Raw genomic sequence first — 19,001 nt, 5'->3', positions numbered from 1 at the left:
TAAGTATTAAAAATAGAATATTTACAACTTGACAACATTTATTTATCAATTTTAAAGTATTTGGGAGCAAAATATCAAATACACCAATTTCTCAATATGAAGACTTCATGACGTGAATTTTCCCAATTTCAGGGTTTTTCGCACACAATTTTCCCAATTAGGCTGGTATCTGTACTTTTCCCAATTGGGAAAAAATCGCTGTATTATATTACTGATACCAATGTTTTTTGTGTATTTTAGTTATAAGATGTCCAATAGAAACAATATCTGCAAAGTTTATAACTGTTAACAATATTAAGTAAGAGGGCAATTAAATGCATACAGAAATGAAAGGAATGGTTAGAGGCTCATTGACATCAACATTTGTTAAAGTCATAATTGTAAGTTGAATTTACTGAAAAGAAATTTAAAATATGTCATTTTAATTTCTATCGACTTTTAAGATGGATAGCACAAAACTTTATGAAACACCGGTAATCTATAAAAACTAGAAAAATAAATGATCCCCGCACAAAAGATATAAAAGACATAGTTCTTCATATTGCTACAGCCAGGGAATAATAGAGATAACAACAAAAAAATTAGCTTTAAGTGATCACTATTATTTGAACACATAATACTTGTTGTTATTTTTGGAAGCAATTAATTAAATAACTCCCAGTAAACTAGATATGAAACTGATTACCCCACAACACATACTTGGATACAGACGAATCAACAGCATATTCTACAGTTGACAAGTTGTCTATCATAACTCGTTACAGCCATAATTCATTTCTTTACTATCATCTACACATAAAATTTGAGCCCAATCTGCTAAGCATTTAAAGAGGATTTGAAAAAAAAACAGTTGGACTGTACATTCTATAATGGAACAAGAGATGTGTTCGTCAGAAACACAATGCCCCCTACTGCGCCGCTTTGAAATATTTTTTTTTTCTTTTTTTACCTTTGACCTTGAAGGATGACCTTGAGCTTCCACCACTCAAAATGTGCAGCTTCATGGATACACATGCATGCAAAATATCAAGTTGCTATCTTCAATATTGCAAAACGTTAAAGTTTTTTTTCGCACGGACGGACAGACTGACATACTGACTGACGGACAGTTTAACTGCTATATGCCACCCTACTGGGGGCATAAAAACAAACAGAGGACCATTATGATGCCAAAACCTGACATATTCTTATTTCTTTTCTTGGCGATCGGCTACACATTAAGGTAATTCAATTTTGAAAGTTTAAGCGCGATCCGCGCAGTAGTTAAAGAGAAATACAAAACACAAGCTTTGAGACATATGTACAAATGGACAAGTGCAATGCTCAATGCGTCCCATAGGGGCATGTTGAAAAGTTTGGAGTTAAAATGATTTCTTACCTGAATACCCTTTAAAGATGTCAACACTAGCAGAGATCGACCATTTCTGAGAGTTACCCATTTTGTCTGAAACATAAACAAATTTATAATCTAATTAGCCAAACTGCAAGGAGAGCAAATTAAAGCAGTCCACACAGGCTAATCTGGGATGACACTTTTGACTTTTATGATACCTTTCGTTTAAAGAAAGTCTCTTCTTAGCAAAAATCCAGTTTAAGCGGAAAGTGTCGTCCCTGATTAGCCTGTGCAGACTGCACAGGCTGATCTTGGACGACACTTAACGCACATGCATTGAACCTCCTTTTCGAATCCATTTAATTTGGCACAGTCATCATGCAAATCCTTCACAAATTTTGTTAAGATGTTTTTCTCCCTGTACATGACAACCATGAATTCTTCATTATCCCAGATCCCTGCTGACCCGTTGAGTAAGTGATAAGTGTCCTTCTTGCCATTGGCATTTGTTAGTGGTTGTTGATTGTAATAACATGTTCTATTGAGTCAAATGTGTGTAATTGTTTATTTACTTTTATGTGAGATGTTCTTTAATATTAACTTTTGTTCCTCTGAATAAACCTGGATACGCTTTGCATAAAACTGATCTAGATACCTGGATACCTGGATACCTGGACTGTTGGGCCGTAATTTAGCTATGCTGTAGTGGCCCCTCTGATAAATGGTCTCTTCTTTAGAATCTCTCTCTGATATGAACTAATTTTATTAAAATTTCTCTAGAGTGCGCTTAGTAAAATTAATTTAACTTCATTTACAGACGGGTTAAACTTAATGTTCCATTTCTCAGAATAAAGCAACGATTTAAATTGATTAACACTTGTGGCAGCTATTGTTGATTCTTCCAAACTGTTCCAGTAATGAATTGATATTTCACACCAGACACTCTCATTAAATCCTGATCATCAAAAGTAGTCACATTTTGTAGCTTTCAAATATTTTCTTATTAAAAACAATACACCTCTGTTCCCATTGGAAGTAGGACTAAAGGCATCATAGTCTGTAAACTTCAGACCATTTATACTCAGTTTTTCATTAGCTGACTTTGGAAAAAACCTCACAAATTCCAAATATATCTGGATGTAACATGTCTAAAATGCCTCAAGTTCTGCAACTTTATTCGACAACGAATCAACATTTGTAAAGCACAATTTCAAAATGTATCTGTATCTTCAGATGAACCCATTAACTAAGTATTTGAACACCCTGCATTATCCACACTTCCATTTGAACGACTCAATAACTGAACATTTTGAACGTGATTAACAATATTTTGAACATTTTGAACGCGATTAACTGTGATTTGAACATGTTTAACTGTTAACATATTTACATTACAATCTCTGTGAAACCAAACCATTTAATAACCGTCCCAGGACCCTTGAGTACTGCTTGTTTTAGCAAGTTCTGCATTAAAAAGGACTGTTGGTGATTTTTATGGTGACTGCCAATCAACTGTCAGATTTTTTATGACTTTGTTATAAGGGGTTTCCAATAACTTGGTGAGATGTCAGAGAAAAATAAAAAGCAACATTTTAAGTTAAAATGGTAGCCAAACTAGGATGGTCCAACCAAAGTGAATGCACAATCTTCAAAATATGCAAATACAAAAAATCTGTCTTATTAATGTTATACTCTACCTGCATTATCATAGCAGTTCCTTGTGTGGCGGCCGATGGTTCTTTAAACATGACTTGCTTATGAATTACTTGGGACCCGTCTGTGGACTGACACACCATGTTTATCAAATATTTATGAATTACCGCATAATTAATGGAACCTTTTTCAGCATTATTTAACACTGTCAAATTGTTAGAAATTAAGGACGCGCTGCTTTTCAGCGCCAATGGCTTTTCTTTTCGATACATTTGCAAAAATCGATGTGACAATTAATCCATAAAATATCCGGAAGTCCTTGTTGCCGAGAACGCTTTCCTAACGGTGTTTAAGTAAAGCGCATAAGGTTGTAAAAAGCAAAAATGATTGAAATAGCGGGTTGGAATTTGTCTAATATTAAGCAAGAACTTGTAACAGCAAACAGGGAATTTGCTTCACGACGTTTGACTCACAGTGCAAAATGGTATCTACTGACACAAAAGTCTATTGAATTTCTTTGTTGTTCAACAATATAGTTATTTTATGTATTGTATGTATATTTCGGATAGTGCTATCTCTTCGGATATATATTTCCTTCTACCTTGATAGCCGTTCTGTGAGCTGGTTGTTTATGGTTACCCTGTTTAATTCTGTATGGATTATTTACATGTAAAAAGGTCAGAAATATGCGTGCTTATCTCTCTAGCTAGCCCCTATATCTAGAGGCAGTTACCTTTTCCGCCACTTGGGCTCGGTTGGTCATTATTGGCTCGGGTACTTCTTACATGTACCCCGGGTGAATATACTAAAACGTCCTTGGGAATTTTAGATCAGTTGCTGTCGGCTATTTTTTTAATAATTATGTGCATATGTATGTCCATTTTCTGTTAAATTTCCTCTATATTACCGAAACTCATATTCAAAGGGCATGTTGATGCAGATTTTTTTTAAATAGAAGTTTGTTTCATAATTTCGGTAATAGGTAGCGCGTTTTAAGACATGAGATTTTGGGTGGGAATAAAACTCGGGTACAGTTTAATTAATATCAGCTGGGTATGTTTTAGTATATTTATAGCAATAACCACGCACCTGCGAGGCAAATTATTGCGCAATCGGTGTTCCGGTAAAAAGTTGACAGAAAATTATTGGGTATTTTTAACGCTTCACTACGAACATTAAAGAAGTAATTCAAATCAAACATTTGCATATGTGGGAACAGATATGTCCAAATTAGCCCTATCTGACCTTGCTTTGACCGGAAAAGAAAAAATCATTGACCAAAGTTGAAAGTAAAAAATTTGAGGACCAATATTTTGCCCAAAGCAGGAAGATACCCTTAATTTTTAGATTTTTATAAATGAATTATTGTGTTGTTAAATAAATCTTAACCATTTGGATCAGGTATATGCGCGTTAAATAATTTATATTGATTTATTTCCAACACCACTTTACCTCTCCAAAGGAAGGTAATTCGATCAGATGAGTTACTCGCATTTTGGCGCCGACGATCTTTCGCGAAGTTTTACATATATTGGTTAGATATACAAGGTATTTGTTTAGCGAGAAGAGATAACGTCTCATCTGGTATCGATTCCAAAGAAAATCTGTTCAGATTGTACCCACGCCATGTTGTACCGGATTTGTTTTCATTTGTAAAAAGAAAAGTAAAATGTGACTTCTGTAAATGATCGGATCATATCACAAACTTATAAAAGTCAAAAATTTGCTTTGCGAATTGACTAATTACGCGGGTACATGTAAGTATACTTACATGTACCCGGGGTAAATGTAAGTAGTACCCGAGCGGACAATGACCAATCGAGCACAACGCGGGTGTTCTGATGTGTTGCCCAACAGTCCACTACCTAATTGGGGACAGCATTTGTTAATCATGCAATTTTGATAGTTTGCAAATTATTGAATTCAAATTCGGGTGAGAACTTTTGTTTATAATGTTGAGATTAAGATATATCCTATAGTACTCCCATCAATTATTTAATTGACTATGATTAACTATTGTACAATCAGGCCAAGCTTTAAATATGTTTGCTGACAATCTTGGTAGGCAAGATCTTTGTGTTTTTTTGCATACATTTTCAAGTTTGCAAACTTTGAAGGATTGTCCATAACACACAATGCAATTTAATTTCTATATGGACATAAATAAGCAGGTATCCAGTTTATAATTTAATTTATTAACTCAACGGTAAATGACAAAAACTAGATTAAATTCTAGAAGAAACACAACATGATTTATTACATATTTTTGGGGTAGGGTCAATTTCATCGGGTAGATAAGCAATGATAAGCAAAGATAATTTTTATTGTTGCCTACATGTATGTTAATCCGTTTTTACTTCCCCAAGCTGATCATGATTATAAAACTTACGACAAACCGACCCAGGCTGAATGGGATATAGGGTTTGATTTCAAGCAAGAATTCAGTTTACTCTTAAATTCTTAATTTGATGTAGTTTTAATGGTGTTCCAGTTGTCCACAGTTCTTTTTACAAAAATTGCTTCTAATTGCAGGTGTGCAGAGATGTCATTTGCCTTAAATAAATATACAGACAAAGATAAAGTTAAAGATGAGCTTCAAAAAGAACCAGACTCGGTGAGATACTATACTAGGAATGCTACAGGTTTCAACAAAACATTAACCTTTTACTGTTGCTGGTTGTTAACTGGTTAACTGTTCAACCCTAAAAAGTGAAAATGTAAAAGTATATGTTCAACTAGAAATGGTGCCACAGAGGCCGATGCGTATCCCCACGCCGCATGTTTGTTAGTAAAATGAGTGTAAATCTCTATGACCCAGCTCCACCCCAACCCCCATAACTTTTGACCCAGGGGTCAGATCAAAATTCCAAATATTGCACTGTCGCACATATGCTCATAGCTACCACGTGTGTACGTTTCAAGGTTCTAGTGCTAATAGTGCAGGAAGAGATAGTTGCCAGGACGGACAAACAGATGGCGGAGATAACCACATAATTCCCACGCTTTTTGAAAAGCGTGGGGATGAAAATGTCAAAGTTCTCATACATGTACTCTCTTTAGAAACAAAAGTAATTTAAGATTGCTTGGTTGATAACATAAGCGGCGGTATCAGTTTCTAAATAAAAATGTATTATAACATTTATTTTAATAATTTTGTAAGTTAGATTTTGTATTTATTACTCCTGCATAAAGCATACATGTAAAGAGTAATAAGATATACACATTGTTCATTATTTTATTTTTGGTTGGGCCGCTTATGTTACCTTCATGTCGTATCGCTCAATTAATTTTGAAAGAAATGGAAATTAAATATCTTAAATTATCAGTATATTTTCAATTTGATTTTGGTTGTGTTATTAAGTTAGTTAAATAATTTGCTTTTGTAATTAAAACTTGCCTTAGACTCTGGTGATGGCATTGTTGAGATCATAAATTACTAATACTTTTATTTATTTCTGACACAACAAATACAAAGTTAACTGGTCAAGACTTTAACAACCAATGCTAATCTTCATAAAAATGTTGCTTCTAAACACTTTATTTCGCGAGCAATTAGTGTTGGATATTGGTTTACAAAATGTCAAAATAAGCTGTCCAACATCTCAACTGATTTATTAGTTACATAAATGTGTAAATTACGTCTAAGCTACATGTAATACCCCCCACTCTCTGCAGTTCACACGTTATTTTTTGCAAGTAAAACAAAAGAATAGTTCCTATTATCAAAACATAACCCTTGTTTGTTACCACAAAGGTTCTGATTTATTGCTTTATTACTGTGTTGTTGGTGTAACATGTTATTCTAACTATATGCCAGCTTAATTTGGCAAAATGTTGTGCGCAAAAAGGAAAATCGTACAATTCCATGAAAAAAGAATCCGGTTTACATTTTCCAAGAAAATATACCGGTTAACTGATCATTAAAGTAGATTAACCGGTTTTAAACCTCTTGCATCCCTAGTTATGTCAATGGTGTGCTTGAATGGCTAGTTATGTACATATGGGCTGCAACTTTTAAAAATGGGTCATTAATAGCCTTATGCTGGCCATCAATGCAGTCTTGTCAGAAGCCTCCCTGTTTGCCATAAAGTAACACATAGTTATGTTGTCTCATTATCTCCTGACAAGACAGCTTGAATTGCATCGAAAGCCTTAGGCCTATTTAGACCCACTCTTAAGTCAAATACCGGGGTCTCTGGATGAAATCAGGAACCTAAGATGTCTTGATCACAAGGCGGTCATCATATCCCAAATGGCACCAGCTGTAAAATATAAATTGAAAAAAAACACTGCATTTACAGCCATGCATCTGCCATGGATTTTGCCATGCATTTTGCCATGGATTGTGGAACCTGCCTTGTGCTATTATCAATTAAAAGTTCCTGCAAAAAAAAGCTACATGATTTTCTAATGTCTTTTGAACTATTTTAGACGCGTAAAAGCAAAACGCTTATGCTAAATGCTTAAAAAGGAAATGAGCGTCACTCTAAGAAAAAGGGGTTTAATGCATGTGTGTAAAGTGTTGTTCCTCATGAGCCTGTGCGGACCCCATCACTTTATGGCAGATTACTACATGCATCAAGCCCCCTTTTCAGAGAGTAAGGCTAATTTGCTTGTTAATCATTAAAGGGATCTTTTCACGGTTTGGTAAATTGACAAAATTGAAAAAAGTTGTTTCAGATTCGCAAATTTTCGGTTGAGTTATGATATTTGTGAGGAAACAGTATAACTGAACATTTGCCATGGTCTAAATATAGCCATTATATGCATCTTTTGACGATTTAAAAACCTAAAAATTATAAAGCGTTGCAAAGCGAAATGATTGAATAATTTGGAGAGTTCTGTTGTTGTCGTTTAAATTTTTGTGAAACTACGAAGATTGCTTATATAAGGTGCTATGTATGCTTGGCAGAATAGCTCAGTTGGCTAATGCGTTTTTACTTCAGGATTCCGGGGTCACTGGTTCGAGCCCTGCTGAGGGCTACTTTTTTATTCTTTTTTAAATTTTATTTTTGATTTTTTAATGTAGCTTTTAAAATTTAATGTTAACATTTATCAATATAAAGCATTTAATGACAAACTTCAAAACATGCCAAAATCTGTGAAAAGTCCCCTTTAAGTGAGTAATTGTAATTGATCAATTAACTCTTTTCAGTTGTTCGTGGATGAGTACGATCAGTACACACTGGCTACGTCCTACTTTGACTTGAAGGAATACGACCGAGCAGCATACTTCCTCAAGGACTGTCTGAGTCCCAAATGCTACTTTCTGTACATGTATGCACAGTATTTGGCAGACGAGAAAAGAAAACTGGACAAAGCATCAGACTCTATAGGTATACAACTTGTACACTAAGAATAAGTCAACTCTTCTCGCATATGTGTTTGTGTGCTTAATATTATGTCAGCTTAGAATAGTAATCAAAACCATCTTCAGAGGCTTGTATTTGCCATGGCAAACTGTACAATTACCTTTGTATAACATCTCTCTTACTGATTGTGTAATATTCTGAAGAACATTTTATGAGCATAGCACACAAACACAGCAAATTTGACAGGTGTCATGCTAAAATGGGTCTTAAGACATATGGGGCAAATGTAGCTCCAAAATGGCCTGCCCAAGCCTGTAGTTTGATCAGGAGCTACCCTGTTGGCTAATGAGACCACGAAACCTTTCATGACTTGACAGTGGAAGCATTTGCTCTGACCAGACTGTGCAATAACACAGGCTGGTCTTTAGCTACTCTGGCCGCATATGTTATAAGACCCATTTTCGCAGGATGCAGCTCATTTAGCACAGAGAATAACCTATACTTTCAGGACCTCCAGACCAGCTTGAAAATGAGCATCTGAAGACACTAAGGATTGAACTCAGCAAAAAGTATGCCAACCGCGAGCTGGATGGATACTCCCTGTATCTGTGAGTTGCAATCATTGTGCGTGTAAAGAAAATAATTAAATATTAGCAACTCTCTTGGAAAATGGGGCTTAATGCAGGTGAGCAAAGTGTATTCCCAGATAAGCATGCAGTCTGCAACGGTTAATCAGGGGTCCGCAACAGTTAATCAGGGACGACGCTCTTTTTATTTTATCAAATTTTTCGTTTTAAGGAAGTCTCTTTCAATAGAAAATCCTGTCTAGGCCGAAAGAATCTTTTCTGATTAGCCTCTGTTGACTGCACAGGCCGATCTGAGATCTGTGATGGCACTCAATGCACATGCAAGTCCAATTTTCGCATAACAATACTCTAATAGTTTGGGCTACATGAGTAAATGTGGAGAAGGTTTTCTGGTTTTGCTCAGACGTCAAAAGTGCTAGACTCGGCTCGCGCTGCCAGTGTTCTAATCCCCACAACATAAATGTCTGTTACCTTACTCAACACCAAAGCTATGGTAGTGGACATCGTCGGTTGTGACCCCACTGCGTGATTACTCAGGCTTGTCTGGAATGACACTGGCTGCATGAGTCATAATATCCATTTTTGCATGATGATCACCAACACTAGTGGTGGTCATGCATTCCCTTCAGGTATGGTGTGATCCTGACCAGACTGCATATTTCATAAGACCCATTATTGCATGATGATCACCAACCCTTGTGTTGGTCATGCATTCCCTTCAGGTATAGTGTGATCCTGACCAGACTGCATATGTCATAAGACCCATTATTGCATGATGATCACCAACACTAGTGTTGGTCATGCATTCCCTTCAGGTATGGTGTGATCCTGACCAGACTGCATATGTCATAAGACCCATTATTGCATGATGATCACCAACCCTTGTGTTGGTTATGCATTCCCTTCAGGTATGGTGTGATTCTGACCAGACTGCATATGTCATAAGACCCATTATTACATGATGATCACCAACCCTTGTGTTTTCTGTGTGTTCCCTTCAGGTATGAAGTGATCCTGACAAGACTGCATATGTCATAAGACCCATTTTTGCATGATGATCACCAACCCTTGTGTTGGTCATGCATTCCCTTCAGGTATGGTGTGATTCTGACCAGACTGCATATGTCATAAGACCCATTATTACATGATGATCACCAACCCTTGTGTTTTCTGTGTGTTCCCTTCAGGTATGAAGTGATCCTGACAAGACTGCATATGTTATAAGACCCATTTTTGCATGATGATCACCAACCTTTGTGTTTTCCATGTGTTCCCTTCAGGTATTAAGTGATCCTGACAAGACTGATTATGTCATAAGACCCATTAACGCATGATCAACACCAACCTTTGTGTTTTCCATGTGTTCCATTCAGGTATGAAGTGGTCCTGACAGGACTGCTTGCGTCATAAGACCCATTTTCGCATGATCACCAAGCCTTGTGTTTTCCATGTGTTCCCTCTAGGTATGGAGTTATCCTGAAGAAACTGGACCTGTTGAAGGATGCCATAGAGATTCTGCTGGAGTCCCTTCGTATGGAACCCATGCACTGGGGTACCTGGCAGGAGTTAGTGCCCTTGGTTGGCGACAAGGAAATGGTGAGCAAGCACACAATGTGGAGATATACTGACTTAACTGCTAGTCATTAAATGTCACAGTACCTTTATATATGGAATGATCTAGAGGCAAAATAGGGTCTTGTAGTCTTTGAAAAGTTTGGAGTTTCCATGCTTTCTCAAAAATCTTTTGGTCAAGTAGCTTTTGTTTTGAACTCCGCTTTTACTACTGGGTAGATTGTGCTTAAACTTTCACTTTTGATTGACCTTAATATTTAGATGATTGTTCAGAAAGGAATTTGGGCTGTGATGATTTTAAGCAGAATTATGGTTGGATCTTCTCCAACTTTAACAGGTGAATAACCTTAATAAGTAAATGGTATACTACACAACAACTTTAACAGGTGAATAACCTTAATAAGTAAATGATATACTACACAAAACACAACCAATAAAACTTAACTATGCACCACAAAAACCCATGCAGTTGATGTCACTGCTCCACAAAACCCATTTCAGTTGATGTCACTTAGTCTGCCAAGCCACTGGATGAAGCAGTTCTTTGTGGCGTTGGTCTATCTTGAGCTCCAACTGAATGAGGAGGCATTGAGGATCTACCAGAGCATGGAGGAGAACGGGCTAGAGAGCAGCACATATGTGGTGTCCAACATTGCTGTGGCCTACCATAACATGAGGGGTAAGTTGTGGGGAGAACGGGCTAGAGGGCAGAACATAATTATGTGGTGTCCAACATTGGTGTGGCCTTCCATAACATTTGGGGTAAGTAGTGGGGAGAACGGGCTAGAGAGCAGCACATATGTGGTGTGAGACATTGCTGTGGCCTTCCATAAAATGAGGGATAAATAGTGGGGAGAACAGGCTAGAGGGCAGCACATATGTGGTGTCCAACATTGCTGTGACCTTCCATAACATGAGGGGTAAGAAATTTGGAGAACAGGCTAGAGGGCAGCACATATGTGGTGTCCAACATTGCTGTGGCCTTCCATAACATGAGAGGTAAGTAGTGGGGTGAACGGGCTGGAGTGCAGCACATATGTTGTGTCCAACATTGCTGTGGCCTTCCATAACATGAGGGGTAAGAAGTGGGGTGAACAGGCTAGAGGGCAGCACATATGTGGTATCCAACATTGCTGTGGCCTTCCATTACATGAGAGGTTAATTAATTTTTTGTCACCCATTCCAGATTGACATTAATTTAAGTGCCTACTTTCTGTTAATAATTCCAAACTGGCATTATTTGAAATTTCTCATGTCCGTTACCAAGTTCAGATCATTAACACTGATTGAAATGTCTATTGTCTATTAACCATTCCAAACATTAATTTAAGTGTCTTATGTCTATTCCCCATTCCAGAGTGACATTAATTGAAGTGTCTAATCTATGTTAGTCAATAATTGAAGTGTCTGATGTCTGTTTGCCATTCCAGACATATGATTGACATTAATTGAAGTGTCTGATGCCTGTTGACCATTCCAGATGTGGACGCTGCCCTGACCTCGTTCAACGAGCTCCAGAAGTTAGACCCTTACCGCCTGGAGAACATGGACACGTTCAGCAACCTGTTGTACGTGAAGGAGATGCGATACGACCTGGCCTACCTTGCACACAAGCTCAGCGACATTGACAAGTACCGAGTGGAGACATGCTGCGTCATAGGTAAGTCTCATTATGTATGTTTGTCTTCCTCACTTCTTATCTATTAGAAATTCATTAAATAATATTTATTCCCTCCACCACTCTGTCTCCTTGGCACCTACTCAATCTGTCATCTCGGCAACTTCCCATTGTGTCTCCTAGGCAACTACTACTCATTCTGTCGCCTAGGCAACTACTCATTCTGTCTCTTAGGCAACTACTACTCATTCTGTCTCCAAGGCAACTATCATTATGTCTTTTAGGCAACTACTGCCCATTCTGTCTCCTAGGCAACTACTACTCATTCAGTCTCCTAGGCAACCACTACTCATTCTGTCACCTAGGCAACTACTACTCATTCTGTCACCTAGGCAACTACTACCCATTCTGTCTTCTAGGCAACTACTCATTCTGTCTCCTAGGCAACTACTACTCATTCTGTCTCCTAGGCAACTACTACTCATTCTGTCTCCTATGCAACTACTACTCATTCTGTCACCTAGGCAACTACTACTCATTCTGTGACCTAGGCAACTACTACCCATTCTGTCTCCTAGGCAACTTCTACTCATTCTGTCTCCTAGGCAACTACTACTCACTCTGTCTCTTAGGCAACTACTCATTCTGTCTCCTAGGCAACTACTACCCATTCTGTCTCCTAGGCAACTACTACTCATTCTGTCACCAAGGCAACTACTACTCATTCTGTCACCTAGACAACTACTACCCATTCTGTCTCCTAGGCAACTTCTACTCATTTTGTCTCCTAGGCAACTACTACTCATTCTGTCTCCTAGGCAACTACTACTCATTCTGCCTCCTATGCAACTGCTACTCATTCTGTCACCTAGGCAACTACTACTCATTCTGTCTCCTAGGCAACTACTACTCATTCTGTCTCCTATGCAACTACTTCTCATTCTGTCTCCTAGGCAACCACTACTCATTCTGTCTCCTAGGCAACTACCCGTTATGTCTCCTATACAACAACTACTCATTCTGTCTCCTATGCAACAACTACTTATTCTGTTTCCTAGGCAACTTATACTCGTTCTGTCTCCTAGCCAACTACCCATTATGTCTCCTAGGCAACTAATACTCATTCTGTCTCCTAGGCAACTACTACTCATTGAGGTCAGAGCACGAAAAGGCGGCACTGTACTTCCAGCGCTCCATCAAGCTCAACCCCCTGTACCTGTCTGCCTGGACCCTCATGGGACACGAGTTCATGGAGATGAAAAACACCAATGCAGCCATACAGGCCTACAGACAAGCACTTGGTGGGTGACATGTATTTGAGCTGGTCTCTCAGAAACAAAGTCAAAATGGCTATATGAAAACAGCATAAAACCAGAACAGCCTGCGAGTAACTTGCAGTCTGCCCAGGTTTTATGCTGTTTGCTGCTCATCAGTATCTAAGGGTTGGACATGAAGCCTCAAAAACTTGAATCTTGTAAGAAAGGACTTAATTTAAATGTAACTTCTAAGGGACTACAAAGTTGTCAAAATATGTATCTAAGTCGTAAAGGGTTAAAGCAAGTTGTTAAGTATCATCCCAGGTATGAATGTGCAGTTTGCCTAGGCTAATCAAGGGCGACACTTTTGGCTTTTATGGAAGTCTTTTCTAAATGAAAATCCAGTCGAGAGGGAGAGTTTCATTACAGGTTAGCCTTTGCAGACTGCATTAAACCCGGTTTTCCCAGAGAGCAGATCATCTGTAGTGAATAATTGTGGTAATTTGCTCAAGCTTGTTAAGATTGTATTTCGGAAACCCAAATCAAACTAAGCATATTTAGTAAATCCTTGGTTTTGATACTATATTAAATATGTGTATATTGACATAATTTATTGAATTTACACCACAAAGCAAGACAACTGATTACCAATAATCTTATAGGCATATGGTAAAGGTAGAGTGCATGCACAATAAATTACAATACTTGTATGTAACCCACAATAAAAACTTCTGTATACCATCAAGAACTGTTCATGTTTACTTTCGAAGAGGTGAACAAGCGTGACTACCGCGCCTGGTATGGACTGGGACAGACGTATGAAATCCTGAAGATGCCTTACTACTGCCTCTACTACTACAGGAATGCTCAGAAGCTCAGGTGGGTCAGCGCGTCTCAGCCATCATATGACCAGCGTCATGCCAAAATGGGTCTTATGCCATGTGCGCCCGGCGTAGCTCCAGACCAGCATGCACAGTCAATGAGTCTGTTCAGGAGCCTCTCTGTCCGCTAATGAGACCATTAAATCACGCGAGACTTTATAATGGAGGATGCATCTCCTGACAAGACTGCGCAGGCTGGTCTGGAGCTACCCTGTTTGCTATTGAGGTACACAAAACATTGACTTAAGTTATGACTATGATTGAGGGGGCATATTGTTTTAGGCCTGTCTGTCTGTCTGTCATTCATTGTGTGTGTCCCAAAACTATAACCTTGGTTAAAGTTTTGCGATAACTTTTGCATTATTAAAGATAGCAACTTGATATTTGGCATGCATGTGTATCTCATTGAGCTGCACATTTTGAGTGGTGAAACGTCAAGGTCATCCTTCAAGGTCAAAGGTCGAATAAATGGCTTCAAAGCGGCGCAATAGGGGGCATTGTGTTTCTGACTAACACAGCTCTTGTTATTCTTTAACTCATACATTATTAACAAAACCTTCACCCAAATTTACAATTCATCTTTAGAACAGTTTAAACTTTAGTTTTACATAGTATTCTGAGACATGCTTTTATGCTGTGATGCAGGCCCAATGACAGTCGGATGATCATGGCCCTTGGGGAATCATATGAGAAGCTGGACCGTCTACAGGAGGCCAAGAAGTGTTTCTGGAAGGCCCACAGGGTCGGGGACATCGAAGGGTCCTCACTACTCAAGCTGGCCAGGTAATAGCAGCTGATTATGGGAGCATCCAAGTGGGCAACCAGTGGGATGTATTTGAGCCGCAATACACTTCAACACCGTTATTTCGAACACCGATAATCCGAAGTCACCGTTATTTCGAAGTATTTTTCCGGTCCCGATTTTGGTTCTTCTTTGTTTAATGTAAAATTTCATTGTTAATCCGAACTTCGTTAAAACGGAAAAATCGTTAATTCGAAGTGATTCTGTCAGTCCCAACACTATAATTCGCACCTAATCATCAATCTTTAATCCGAAGTCAAAGCTGCAAAACGCTGAGCATAATTTCACACCTTTGTCGTCTGGGCGTGGTGCGTCAAAAGCTGATAATTACACCTTTGTCGTCTGCGCGTATCGTGTTAATTTTATAATGTCGTCAAAAGCCGATAATTACTATTTATGTAGTTTGCATTCTTTAGTAACAAATAAACGTGTCAAGTTATGTCTTAGTAAATGTTGTCCAAGTAAATTCATCTTATATAAACTCGACCTTCTGCGAGTAAAACACGGGCGGAAGTGAGTTCTTCCATCTCCTTGACAAATATAAGAAATATGTTACACGCGTCCAGTTTAATTCTGTTCAGAGAGACATCGCGTCTTATTTACAAAAAATGTTAATCCATTTCCGAAAATGTATTCATCTGTATTTACGTCATGTATGACAATTTGTGCTATTCGTTATATTTTATATGGTCTGGTAATTTGTGCTATTCGTTGTATTTTATATGTTCTGATAATTAGTGCATATTCATTATATTTAATATGTTCTGTACTTAGAGAAAGCATAAAAAGAAGAACAAGAATCGTTTTATTCCTTCGTTTGTTACAAGTAGAAATCTATTGCAATCTGACAAAAAAGTAAACAATGATTAATAGTAGCGTGCAACCGAACAATGCGAATTCAACAGAATTATTACAGAATCAAAGAAGTCGTCTGTCAAATGTTTATTTCGAATTATCGTTAATGCGAAGTTTTTTTAACGGTCCCGACGACTTCGAAATAACGGTGTTGAAGTGTATGTGAAAACAGGGCTTAATGTGCGGAAAGTGGCGACCAAGATCAGGCTGTGCAGACCAAGTTCAGTTACAATTATTTATTTTTATTTCTATTGATATTTATCTGCACAAAAATGTTCGGTATAATATAAGAAATAGAAAACTTCACTTTAGACCCAATGGCAGAATAGTGACCAGCTAGGAAGCCCCAAATAGTATATGGACCTCAGCCTTCAGCTTCGGTCCATATATTTTTTTGGGCTGCCTTGCTGGTCATTACTCTTCTATGGGGCCCTCAGTGAGGTTTTCTATTTCTTAAATGTTATTGTAACTTAATATAGAAAAGTGGTTTGTGCTTTATTTGTTGGGAACAAGTTGTGCTATTATGCTAAAATTACAAGTATAGATATATTGCATTAAAACTTTTCTTTTGTCATACACAGTTCTAGCTAAGGTATCACACCCAGTTCGAGTTAGTTTCACACACACAGTTCTAGCTAGGATCTTACACACAATTCTATCTAGGGTATCCCACTGACTTTTAGCTAGGGTCTCACACAATTCTATCTAGGGTATCCAACCGACTTCTAGCTAGGGTCTCACACAGAGTTCTAGCTAGGGTATCCAACACAGTTCTAGCTAGGGTATCACACACATTTCTAGCTAGGGTCTCACAAACAGTTCTAGTTAGGGTCTTCCACAGAGTTCTTGCCTTGATATCACACACAGTTCTAGCTAGTGTCTTACACACAGTTTTAGCTAGAGTCTTACACACAGTTTTAGCTAGGGTCTCCCACATAGTTTTAGCTAGTGTCGCACACACAGTTCTAGCATCTCCACACAGTTCTTTTGTCTCATGCACAGTTCTATATAGGTTTCACACCCAATTCTAGGAAGTGTCACACAGGTATAGGCTTACAGCTTGGGACTCACAACACTTGGGTCTATCTGGGGTCTCTCTTTCAGGCTACATGAGAGGTTGGGGGAGGAGGCCCAGGCTGCTGGAGCCTACAACGAGTTCATAAACAAGGTAAGTAGGTTTGGTCATTAAATCTGCTCATTTATTGTGAATTCATTAACACAGTAAGTTGAAGGTATACATGTAGTAATTACATCTGCTTATTGATTGTGAATTACTTAATCAAGTAAGGCTCATATCAACTATTATCATTATGGCACCTGTTTCCTCCCTACAGCTTGGCAAGTCGTACAGCTATGATGGTCAAAGTGAGGCCTACAAGTACATGGCATATTATTACCTGAAGAATGGACAGCTGGACGCAGCAGGACAGGCTGCACAGACTTGCTCGGAGTTCACCGAGGTGGGTAGATATTGTATGAACATACATGTAAATGATAAGGGGCAGTGGGTTTTTTCACCATTTTGGGAATTGGGCCAGGTCCCTTTGAATTGGGAAAATATGCTGCGTTTTTACTAAAATTGGGAAATTAGCGTTGTTGCTGTTTTGCTAAGATATGCTTCAAATTGAGAATAGAAGTGTTTTTTTAGTATTATTTTGAATAATGTTGAACTTATATAGCTGGATGGGAGATGAGCAAAATGTTGAAATCTCACACAACAAAATATTGTTTTTGGTAACCTTCATTTGGGAATTTGTATGTCCCATTTGGGAAAAATATATACCTTTTTCCATTAGGAATGGGGCCAAATACTGTTCCCAATTTTTAACAAAAAAACAAACTGGGGTAAAGGTGGATATTATATGAATATCTAACATACTAGTAAATGATATGGGGGAAAAGGTTTGAGCATATTGTATGAATATCTAACATAATGGTAAATGATCTGGGGGAAAAGATGGTTATTGTATGAATATCTAACATAATAGTAAATGATATGTAGCACGTGGTGGATATTGTATGAAGATAAAACATACAAGTAAATGATCTAAAGTTGGTGCATAATGTATGAATGTATAACATATTGGTAAATGGTCAGGGGGAAAAGATGGATTTTGTATGAATATCTAACATATTATATATAGTAAATGATATGGGGGCAACAAGTTGATGGATATTGTATGAATATCTAACATACTAGTAAAGGATATGGGGAAAAGGCCATAAGTTGTGCGCATATTGTATGTATACCAAACATACTAGTCAATGATAAGGGGGATAAGGCCATACGATTTTGAAATGTCAATTCTTGCAATGCTAACTGTAGTATTAGCTCACCTCAGTTTGGGAAACTTCTGTCATATGTGTGCGGTCCACAATGAGTTTTTTCTCATACTAGAAACTAAAGAAAACTTTTAAAGTTTGCAGATAACCATACAATCTTAGATAGGACTTTTATTTGGCCGGATCGTAAACAGTGTTATTGCCACCTTTTCATAGGATTTATTGCAAAGTTTACATTTTTGCAAATTTTCCGTCTTCATACATATAATATTATATTTAAATTATGCCTCATCAGGCGACAAGTAATTTTACGTCAGATAACATATAATGACATGTGGTCTTCCAATTATTATAAGTATTCTGATTGAAAAATTGTGTCCTATGTCAGATACATAATGGGAATTTATCAGATTTGCATCCTTTTTCCTAATCGTGATGGAACATTCCTAGATTTACATCCTTTTTCAGACACATAGTGGAAAATTCCCAGATTTTCATCTTATTTCAGACACGTGAAGAAGCAAAGGCCATTCTGAAGCAGATCCAACAGCTGCGTCAGGAGAAGCCCGGACCACGTCGCGAGGTTGCGATGGACGACACATACGACTCCATCCTGAACAATGACTCGTTCCAGTCCCATAACAACACACCCCTCAATCTGCCCACTGTCATGAACTTGAGGTTTGATACACCGTGATGGAGGCATCGTCGGTGTTCCGGTGTACAAGATGTTGAAATGTGTTCATTAGGTTGAGAAATCAGATCTGTTTTTGTTAAATGAAGCTTGCAACTGCTAAAGTTGTTAATAATTGTTTATATCTGTTGTGTACATTAAAATGTGTAAAAGAG

General features: G+C 37.9%; 2 protein-coding genes across 4 annotated transcripts in view; one reads left to right on the top strand and one right to left on the bottom strand.

The window, feature by feature from the left end:
* Positions 1 to 3,344, bottom strand: part of LOC127842418 (WD repeat-containing protein 54-like) — a 19,956-nt gene extending 16,612 nt beyond the window's left edge. Inside the window, exons 1-2 of one of the 2 annotated variants that reach the window (XM_052371917.1) lie at positions 3,031 to 3,344; positions 1,379 to 1,444 (exon numbers count right to left, since the gene is read on the bottom strand). In XM_052371917.1, the coding sequence (XP_052227877.1) occupies positions 1,379 to 1,444; positions 3,031 to 3,258 (294 nt within the window). In that variant the 5' untranslated portion in view covers positions 3,259 to 3,344. The remainder of the gene's footprint in view (positions 1 to 1,378; positions 1,445 to 3,030) is intronic. The other variant, XM_052371916.1, reaches the window with a different exon arrangement.
* LOC127842416 (cell division cycle protein 23 homolog) lies at positions 3,307 to 19,001 on the top strand. Of its 2 annotated transcripts, XM_052371914.1 has the most exons (14): positions 3,307 to 3,470; positions 5,519 to 5,600; positions 8,142 to 8,322; positions 8,807 to 8,906; positions 10,349 to 10,481; positions 10,959 to 11,119; positions 11,361 to 11,377; positions 11,938 to 12,117; positions 13,212 to 13,376; positions 14,102 to 14,210; positions 14,858 to 14,995; positions 16,974 to 17,037; positions 17,204 to 17,329; positions 18,661 to 19,001. In XM_052371914.1, the coding sequence occupies exons 1-14, from the start codon at positions 3,370 to 3,372 to the stop codon at positions 18,847 to 18,849; spliced, it is 1,746 nt and encodes a 581-aa protein (XP_052227874.1). In that variant the 5' UTR covers positions 3,307 to 3,369; the 3' UTR covers positions 18,850 to 19,001. The 2 variants fall into 2 exon arrangements, with proteins under 2 accessions (XP_052227874.1, XP_052227873.1); XM_052371913.1 differs by lacking the exon at positions 11,361 to 11,377 and having other exon boundaries at positions 10,959 to 11,136.

This window comes from Dreissena polymorpha, chromosome 8 (assembly GCF_020536995.1).
Source record: "Dreissena polymorpha isolate Duluth1 chromosome 8, UMN_Dpol_1.0, whole genome shotgun sequence".
Taxonomy (NCBI): domain Eukaryota; kingdom Metazoa; phylum Mollusca; class Bivalvia; order Myida; family Dreissenidae; genus Dreissena; species Dreissena polymorpha.
This window is presented reverse-complemented; position numbering and strand designations above follow the sequence as displayed.

What these genes read in the sequence shown, in the direction of transcription:
- LOC127842416 (XM_052371914.1), top strand. Translation starts at nt 3,370, where the DNA reads ATGATTGAAATAGCGGGTTGGAATTTGTCTAATATTAAGCAAGAACTT. An exon ending in TTGACTCACAGTGCAAAATG is followed by an intron (nt 3,471 to 5,518) that starts GTATCTACTGAC and finishes TTCTAATTGCAG; the next exon opens with GTGTGCAGAGATGTCATTTG. An exon ending in ACAACGAGTTCATAAACAAG is followed by an intron (nt 17,038 to 17,203) that starts GTAAGTAGGTTT and finishes TCCTCCCTACAG; the next exon opens with CTTGGCAAGTCGTACAGCTA.